General features: G+C 44.6%; 1 protein-coding gene across 1 annotated transcript; it reads left to right on the forward strand.

The window, feature by feature from the left end:
* Positions 1 to 2,268: 2,268 nt before the first annotated feature.
* Positions 2,269 to 7,812, forward strand: CCL28 (C-C motif chemokine ligand 28). The gene is made up of 3 exons (XM_075575906.1): positions 2,269 to 2,471; positions 4,469 to 4,595; positions 6,400 to 7,812. Exons 1-3 carry the CDS (start codon positions 2,330 to 2,332, stop codon positions 6,590 to 6,592), a joined length of 462 nt encoding a protein of 153 aa, XP_075432021.1. The 5' UTR covers positions 2,269 to 2,329; the 3' UTR covers positions 6,593 to 7,812.
* The last annotated feature ends 2,198 nt before the right edge of the window (positions 7,813 to 10,010 follow it).

A 10,010-nucleotide genomic window follows, 5' to 3' on the forward strand; every position in this document is an offset into this window, starting at 1 on the left:
GAGGGGGAGTGGATCTTCGCAGGACATATACGTATACAGCAATCACTAACACAAAACCTATAACGGTAACCAACTTCTTTTACTTGCATTTGAACCCGCACACGATTATACATGCAATACACTCCCTCCGGAGACACTCAATACTGTGCCACGGCGGACGCCAACACTCCCCAATCCCTCCACCGGGTGATCCCACCCCATGTCCGATCCCTCAAGGGATAAGTCCTCCCGCGACCAAGTGAGCCCAATATGTGTATGTATGTGTGACTGCGCAGCCACTGAGTCCCGAATGAATGGATGGTACCGTTGGTGCACTTGTGGAAATACCTGCCGGGTACTCCGGTAACTGGGACTGCTACTCTCTTCACAAAGGATCCACCCGAGGCAGAAGTCGTCTTCCCACCCACGCGGTGATCCAGGACGATCCCACCCAGACACTCGAAATCGAATAGCGGGGTCTGAGCCCAGACCTCGCGCCAATTAGGATAGTCCTGCTCCACGCGAATGATACTAAGGGGAATCAGGAACCTCACTAGGGCAATCCCTAGCTCCGCTTGTCTCTACTGTGACTCAGGGCCTAACTGGGCCGGGGGCACACGGCCTAAGCAGGGGGGGGGGGGTTGGTGCCTCCCCTGCACCGAAGCTCCGTCTCCTCTCCGCTCCTGCTCTGCTCCACGTGCGTGCAACCACCTCCCTTTTCCTCCTCCACACCCTGTTCCCATTGGATCAACCCTGTCACAAGGTACCCGCGGGGCTGCTGGGACAAGGGTCTCGCCGCCTCCCACCAATCAGCACTCTCCTCCTTCGCGGGCTTTGTCAACTCACATCCGCGCAGTCGCAACCTCCCTCCACTAACAAGGGTGAAAAAGGGAGGTCCCGGCTACATCTATAAAATACTGTACCATCCTTCTATTATATAAAATGTGCAAGTGATTGAGAAATGCCCAGCACAGTTACATGTATTACAATCTACCTCCGCAAAAATAATATGGAGTATATATACCTTTAGTCCTTTGTCAAATGAAAGCAACATATCCAGCACCTTGAACGACAACCAATGACTTCCTTGGTAAATAACTTTCAACGGAAGGGGCACCACTGCTCGGAAACCCCCATTGAGTTGAATATGCGTATCTGTGCAGTGGGGCCCAATCTGCACTATTGGACTTGAATGAATAACCCCCAAAGAGGGAAGCACTGAAGGAGCTTTAACTTGATGTTACCAAACAGAGCTATTCTTCGAAAGTCTCAGGCAGCAAAACTGCGTAAAAAAACAACCCATTTTATCCTGGGGGAAAAATATCATTATCTTATTGTAATTACATTATTTATTCTTGGATAAAACCCCTGCATATGTAGTCAGGAGACTGTGCTGCTGAATAACCCATCTGTTGTAGCCTCCAATGTTTATACTGTACTGTACAAAACTGTTAAAGAAATGCTGTATTACCATTATTTATTTCTCTGATAAATATAGGGTTATGGAGAGAGACCCCGCTCGGATTCGCTCTGCCGCCGTTTTGAGCAAAAATCCAAAAGGTTGCAAAACCAGTAAAAAAAAAAATCTTCACTAGAACTTTTGGTGCCAAAAGTTTGAAAGAAATAACCCAAATTATTTAGAATTAGCTGTTTCGCTTTTTTAACGTAGTAAAATACGCCGCCCTGTGACTTACTTTTTAAAAAACATTTAACCCTTTGGGTAACCCAGTACATAGCTACTACGTCACGGAGCACCTAGAGCGCAAGAACCTATGATGTAGTAGTTATGTCCAAACATCCTCCCGATTTTGTTAGGGCAGATCGTAGGAGTGCAGGACACGGTCTGAACTGATGGCGGACAGAAGGTGGGGGGGTGGCTCCTCTCCTCCCGTCATCAACGATGAAAACGGTCACGTGAATGATTCTCGAAGCGGTCATGAGCCATCGGAGTGCCAGGCGGCCGTTGCACTCTGACCCCCGCGGCACTTTCGGCCCTGCAAAGGGTTAATCCAATTTCGAAAGTGAAAGTAAGCAAAAACAATATGCAATGCCCATTAACTTAGTGTTACGCAAACGTGTTGCGAACTTTTGGATCGAAAGCCAGCTTTGTCGTGAAACTAAAAAGGGGGAAATCTTGTTTAGCAGGCAAAAGGTTGGCACAGGTAGTTATGAACCTGTGTTAGTCAAGTTTTACGCCAGGGAAAGTTCTTCAATACATTACACGCAATAAGCCGCAGGCTACATAATGCTGGCTGCAGAATTACAGGATGTAACCAAGGCTTTAGTTCAGATCTCACCCCTCTGATATATCAAGTAGTTAGAGATATAGGGGTAAGGATTCTGCTCCGTCATGACATGGGCGGGGTGTTGTGTCTATATAATACCTACAGTAGCAGAAAGCAAACACAGCAAATTACTGGGAGCAGAGATGCAGATAAGAATAGTTACTGTAGCTGCAGCTGTTTTGCTGGGTTTCCTTCACCTTTCTGAAGGTAAGATCCTCTTCTTGCACCATTCATTGGAGAGGCTTACAATGTATTTGTCCCCCATATATAGGGCAGACCATGGTCTAATAGGGCTTTGGAGTAATAATATTTTATAATAATTGTTGTTATTTAACGCTGCTGCATGGGCATCGCTGTACATAGAATATTTCAGACACGTGTCCTTACCCCGTAGAGCAGGGGTTGCCAACTCCAGTCCTCAAGAGCTACCAACAGGTCAGGTTTTCAGGATATCCCTGCTTCAGCACAGGTGGCTCAATCAGACTGAGCCACTGATTTAGCCACCTGTGCTGAAGCAGGGATATCCTGAAAACCTGACCTGTTGGTAGCTCGTCTTCAACTGAGCCACTGAGCGAGCCACCTATGCTGAAGCAGGGATAACCTGAAAACCTGACCTGTTGATGGCCCTTGAGGACTGGAGTTGGCTACCTCTGTCATAGAACTTGAAATCTAACTTGCATTGCCTCCATGTGCAACACGGTGCAAAATACATGAGCGGCAGTTTTCAGTGTTTTTACTTCCTAACTTTGATTCCCTGAGAAACGTTTCGGAGTGCCTCACAGGGCAAATACGGTTTCCCAGATAGTTTCCAGTGAAATCGTCAGACAGCCAGTGAAATGGAGTGCCATGTTAGAGACTGTCAAAAACGACTCTAGCGCCTTTATAGCATTTCACGAATGAGCGCGTTGTTGCTATAAGTTGCAATGCCGTTGATGTAATGCTTGGCGAATCGCTTGTGAACTCTCGCGACACAAAAAAGGTTCCCTCCTGCATTGGTTCTCGGCCTGGTGGGAACATTGAGGTAGGTATCCGGACCAAGGTCGCGAGAAGCTGATGCTGGCATTCGAGAGGGGAGGGGTTTGGGAATAAAGGTTTTAAAAGACAAAAACTGTCAAAATAAAGTAAAGAAAAAATCCCTTTTGCTGGAGAGTTTGCATTCTAAACAGCTAAGTGCAAATCTCATGTGAACAACTCATGTTTAAGGTGTGTGGTTGGTTTGCACCTCAAGCGAAAAGTTCTCTGTAGCGAATTGTACAGTGAACCTCTGCCATACCAGTATCAGCAACACCTGTAAATCAATGCTTAGCAAGTGCAATCCTGTTTCCATGCCTGAGACCTTTTAAGCCACAACAATACTGTAGCTTAATAGTACAACTAGATAGTGTAAACATGCCTTCAGTTTATAGTAACAATATACAGCTACTGTAATTTCAACTCTAACATGGTCCAAACCACTTACTTAGTGCTGTGCATTGTAACCAATGTTAGTTTTACAGTAGCACAGACCAGAGATTATACAATGCAGGATGGAGCACCAGACAATGCACAGCACACAGCACACTGAGAGGGGACTCCCAGGCCCAAAGGGCCAACCAATGAAGGAGGTTATTTTAATGTATCATGGGCTCCCAGCTGCAAAACTCCTGCAAATAAAAGCACCAAAATATATACAGTACAAGACAAAAATCCTATTTGAAGTCATGACACTGATTTCTTTGATAAGTACAGTTGTACTTCGGTTGGTGATAGCTTTTTTAGGTGAATAACAGAACAAGGCAAGCTTTTCATATGAAAATGACTAGATTCACGAAAAACAGCAATATTTCAATGTAAATATCTAGGGCTACTTATCAGTCCCTCGGCTGCAAAAAAAAAAGAAAATCTGATGCAAAAAAAAGAAACACCATTGCCGTTAGTAGCATTCGTCTTATTTTGATTTACAGCTTCTTTTTACCTTCTGTGAAATAGACACCGCATCCCAAAACACCTTCGTAGAAAAACATTGATTTATCATGCCCCAATTCCCATAATGTGGAGTTATTTATTTTACAAAGCAGATTGACTGTGAAAATATCGCCTTATTTGGGCATAATTGTTTTTAATGAGCTTTTCTATCTATATTATTTTTTTCTCTTTAAAATAGCGTTTGACTTCCGTGTTGCAGCCACATTATCTCTTATTGCCTGTTATTGTGTCTCCTGCAGCTCTTTCTTTACCCAATGTTAACTGCTGCACAGAAGTGTCGCAAGACATCACAGACGTTATTTTGGAGCGAGTGCTTGGATTTGAGCTCCAGGAAAGTGATGGGATATGTAATCTCCGCGCAGTCCGGTATGTATAAAATGGGCAGGGGAAATAATGCGTTCTGCAGAGTAAAATAAATCCCGTGCACTGCAATGCGTTGGTAGTCCCTCTGGCAGTGATAGGGTCAGCAGTTTTTATTTGCAAAGGATGAAATAATCTCAAATGTAAAAATGATCACATGGAAACACAGTAATACAAAGTATACCTGTACACTTGTTATCATCTCCCAGAATGCTGCCTAAGGCCGCCCTTATAGTATTTTTGTTAACGGCGACGGGTGACGTCATTGGTCGCGTCGCCGTTAACAAAAATTGCTATTGAGTTTAAGGCGACGTCGTTGGCTGCAAAGCCAGCGACGTCACAAAAGGGGAGGACAGAGGCAAGGAGAAGCTCCCGATTGGCCGCAAGGGGAGACCGTCGCGGAAAAAAATCAAATAACAGTGACTACCAGATTTGTGGTAGCACTGTCGCTCCGTCACTTTGCCGCCGTCGCGTGCACTATAAGCGCCAACGACGGCAATGCATTTTTTTTGCCGCGACGGTGCCGTCGCGTCCCCGTCACTATAAGCGCAGCCTTAGTAAACCACTTTTAATAAGATCCCAGAAAAATAACATTGACATGTTAGCCCTGTTGTTTTGGACTTGTGTACGCTATATGGGTCATATATATCCTATGGTCAAAGTGCCCAAAAAATGAATGGTACTGTGCTTGTGTCAAATAAACTTACTGGGACAGTTGACCAACATGGGGGCAAAATATCTTGATACTATCCACTGGTGCATTTGATACATAGGCCCCTCTACCAGATCTTCGTGACAAATCTTTACAGATATAGAGTTACATGTAAAGAATAGCAGAGAGACATACGCCCACAGAATACCCTTATTCATTTCAGAGGTGAAATACCACTCAGGAAAGAGAAGAGACTTCGGCGCAACTGCGCATGCTTGACTCAATGAAGCTCCCGGATGATCTTCAACCAACTTTATTGACACCACACACAAGGGCTACACCGCGATCTCCCCCTCTACGCGTTTCACCCTCTAGGATAGGGCTTCGTCTCTCCTAGAGGGTGAAACGCGTAGAGGGGGAGATCGCGGTGTAGCCCTTGTGTGTGGTGTCAATAAAGTTGGTTGAAGATCATCCGGGAGCTTCATTGAGTCAAGCATGCGCAGTTGCGCCGAAGTCTCTTCTCTTTCCTGTTAATTTTAGACGGCAGCACGCGGGAGCAGTGGAGGTGAGCAGGTCCCAGACCGGAGATGCAGCTTAGGTAAGGATTATACATCCCCCTGCACCGGTCAACACAGTGGCTACGCCAAACTCCCTCCCACACAGCTCCACTTGACTTTGACACTATCATGAGCATTTGCTGACTACACAGAAGCGCAAGACAGGCTCTTGGTAATTGAAATACCACTCAGACTTAAATTGCAGCATTTTATGAAACTGGTAAAAAAAAAAACCCACAGTTTCTTCCTGGTAATGAACAATCTACAATGTCTAATAATACAAGACATGTCTGTGCACTGGCAGCAAACTCAAACGTTCCTTCCTCGGGCTGAGACCGCAGAAGGAATAGTCTGTTGGTAACATTGGGCTTGAATCCCAGTCACTGTATCTTCATTCATCTGGTGCCCAAAATGTAATTGTTAACGCCATTAATGCCTGAAAAAAATATAATATGTATTTTTTATGTTACGCAAGATGATTGCCCATCTGCCATATTTTCATGCATCTATCAGAGTTAATGATGATATAGTGTAAGATAGCACTTGCAGGGTAGTTGCAGATTTTGCATTATTATGTTAATATGTCCTTGTTTCTTGTCAGGCTGTACACAAGACGAAAGACTCTATGTGCAAATCCTGACCACACTATCGTCAAGAACTGGATGGAACAAAAAAGAGATGTTAAACCCAAGAAGAAAGGTGCTGGCAGGAAGGAAATAAGACAGCAAGGAAAACAGAACAATAGACAGAAGAGAAAACGGCAAAGAAAACAGAAAAGGAAAAGGAAGAATTAAAAAAAACATGATCAAAAAGCTTTGATTTAAGTGAACTTCTTTCTGACGCAGGTCATTAGACTCAAGGTGGCTTGTTATGAAAATATAGAGTTATCAACTCTCCTGAATTGCAGGGAAGCCCCTGAAAACGTGTTTAACTCCTCTATCTTCTGTAGCTGGTCGGGGGACTGAAAGGAAAAGTATATTGACAGAGAACAGGTGTCCTCATGGTGCCCATAAGGGGATCAGCTATAAGGAAATAGGCTATGCTGATTTATACTGGTCCAATTTTTTGGAGTGCCATTTACCCACATTTACCCTGCAGTACTAATCATGCCGTAGCCATTAATTCACTTTGGTCCTAAGAACGACTGCTGCTTTAATTAAGCAGAAAGAGTTGTACTGTGAGCCTGGACTGACTAAAGCTGCCATTGCAACATTGAATAGGCACCAAGGACAGATTCACTCATTTTGGGCTTTTAAACCAGTACTAATGCCTTGAAAATTGCCTTACCAGGCTTTTAAACCAGTACTAATGCCTTGCCTCTGTGTTTACCAGGGAAGAATCAAGTTCAATAGTAGTGCCGCAGGAGGAAGCCACAACCTCCATATTAATGAACAATTGGTTAACTGAGGAAGAAGTTCATAAGCGACTTGAAAAAATTAAAGTAAATAAGGCACCTGGCCCCGATGGCATACATCCAAGAGTTCTCAATGAGTTAAGCTCAGTAATAGCCAAACCATTATATTTAATATTCAAGGACTTCATTTCCACAGGCTCAGAACCACAAGATTGGCGTAAAGCAGATGTGGTGCTTATATTTAAAAAGGGAGCTAGATCACAACCGGGAAATTACAGACCTGTAAGCCTGATTCAATAGTAGGGAAACTACTTGAAGGTTTAATACGGGATAATATTCAGGAATACCTAATGGAAAACAAAATTATTAGTAATAGTCAGCATGGATTTATGAAGGATAGATCTTGCCAAACTAACCTTATTTGTTTCTTTGAGGAGGTAAGTAGGAATTTAGACCAGGGTAATGCAGTTGATGTGGTCTACTTAGATTTTGCAAAGGCTTTTGATACGGTTTCACACAAGAGATTGGTGTACAAAATAAAGAAAATTGGATTCAGTAATAATATATGCATCTGGATTGAAAACTGATTAAAGGACAGACAACAGAGGGTTGTCATAAATGGAAATTTTTCAGGTTGGGCTAAAGTCGTGAGTGGAGTACCTCAGGGATTGGTACTGGGACCCCTGCTTTTTAACTTGTTTATTAATGACCTTGAGGTTGGGATCGAGAGTAAAGTCTCCATCTTTGCTGATGATACTAAATTGTGTAAGGTAATAGAATCAGAGCAGGATGTAATTTCTCTTCAGAAGGACTTGGAGAGACTGGAAACGTGGGCAGGTAAATAGCAAATGAGGTTTAATACAGATAAATGTAAGGTTATGCATTTGGGATGCAAGAATAAAAAGGCGACTTACAAATTAAATGGAGATATATTGGGGGAATCCTTAATGGAGAAGGATTTAGGAGTGCTTGTAGACTGCAGGCTTAGCAATGGTGCCCAATTTCATGCAGTAGCTGCAAAGGCAAACAAGATCTTATCTTGCATCAAACGGGCAATGGATGGAAGGGAAGTAAACATAATTATGCCCCTTTACAAAGCACTAGTAAGACCACACCTTGAATATGGAGTACAATTTTGGGCACCAATCCTAAGAAAAGACATTATGGAACTAGAGAGAGTGCAGAGAAGAGCCACCAAATTAATAAAGGGGATAGATAATCTAACTTATGAGGAGAGGCTAGCTAAATTAGATTTATTTACATTATAAAAGAGGCGTCTAAGAGGGGATATGATAACTATATACAAATATATTCGGGGACAATAGAAGGAGCTTTCAAAAGAACTATTCATCCCACGGGCAGTACTAAGGACTTGGGGCCATTCCTTAAGTTGGAGGAAAGGAAATTTCACCAGCAACAAAGGAAAGGGTTCTTTACAGTAAGGGCAGTTAAAATGTGGAATTCATTACCCATGGAGACTGTGATGGCAGATACAATAGATTTGTTCAAAAGAAGGTTGGACATCTTTTTAAATGGGAAAGGTATACAGGGATATACTAAATAAGTATACATGGGAAGGATGTTGATCCAGGGATTAATCCGATTGCCAATTCTTGGAGTCAGGAAGGAATTAATTTTTCCCCTTAATGGGGTTTTTTGTTTGCCTTCCTCTGGATCAATAAGTAAGTATAGATATAGGATAAAGTATCTGTTATCTAAATTTAGCATAGGTTGAACTTGATGGACCTATGTCTTTTTTCAACCTCATCTACTATGTAACTATGTAATTGCAAAGCCAATACAACCAACCTCACACTGATGATACCCCTAAAGGTTCAAACATGTACATGAGTGGTTTCTCTGGCTTTGCATCTGATTCCCATGCTGTGCTTGAAAGCTGTGATAACAGCGAGCATTAGATTATAAGGGTTACATGTAAAAATGGATTTCAGGCAAAAGGTGACACAGTGTTATCATTTGCATGTAATTTCCCAGAATCCCTTGCTGCAGTGGATGCACTGTATGGTTGGGTTAATGATGAAAGGCAGGGTTGCAGACCTGCCTAAGACATGTGAGTGTGCTCACAAGTGATCTTTTTATTTGCTATATGCAATACGGTCGAGGTTTCTTGTCGCCTTTTTTACCAACCATAACTTAAAATTTGTGTGTGTGTGTATACACGCACGTGCGCACAATGCTCCCGTTACCTAGCTCCCTTGCTTGCCCGCGTGAGGAGGGAGATGGGCGCGGGGGGGAGGGGTGGTGGTGCGCAGTCACGGCGCCGCCGCCGGACTACATCCCCCAGCTTCCCCTGCGAGCGGGTGACGCGTCGGTCCCGTGACCCGTCCCGCCTGGCTGCTCCTCCCCTTCCCTCTGGTCCCCTTCCCCATGGCGCTCCCTTGCTTGCCCGCGTGGGGAGGGAGATGGGCGCGGCGGGGTGGGGTGGTGGTGCGCAGTCACAGCGCCGGACTACATCCCCCAGCTTCCCCTGCGAGCGGGTGACGCGTCGGTCCTGTGACCTGTCCCGCCTGGCTGCTCCTCCCCTTCCCTCTGATCCCCTTCCCCACGGCACTCCCTTGCTTGCCCGCGTGGGGTGGTGTGTGTGTGTGTGTGTGTGTGTGTGAGACACTGTGTGTGACACTGTGTGTGTGTGTGTGTGTGTGTGTGTGTGTGTGTGTGTGTGTGTGTGTGTGTGTGTGTGTGACACTGTGTGTGTGCGTTTCACACTGTGTGTGTGTGTGTGACACTCTGTGTGTGACTCACTGTGTATGTGACACTGTGTGCTGCGCAGGGGGGGGACCAGAGCTGCGCATGGGGCGGACCAGAGCTGTGCAGGGGGGGGCCAGAGCTGCGGAGGG

The sequence above is a fragment of the Ascaphus truei genome, chromosome 1, assembly GCF_040206685.1.
Source record: "Ascaphus truei isolate aAscTru1 chromosome 1, aAscTru1.hap1, whole genome shotgun sequence".
Taxonomy (NCBI): domain Eukaryota; kingdom Metazoa; phylum Chordata; class Amphibia; order Anura; family Ascaphidae; genus Ascaphus; species Ascaphus truei.

Coding starts and splice junctions, on each gene's coding strand:
- CCL28 (XM_075575906.1), top strand. CDS start 2,330: ATGACATGGGCGGGGTGTTGTGTCTATATAATACCTACAGTAGCAGAA. Junction 2,472..4,468: donor TTTCCTTCACCTTTCTGAAG/GTAAGATCCTCT, acceptor TGTCTCCTGCAG/CTCTTTCTTTACCCAATGTT. Junction 4,596..6,399: donor TGTAATCTCCGCGCAGTCCG/GTATGTATAAAA, acceptor GTTTCTTGTCAG/GCTGTACACAAGACGAAAGA.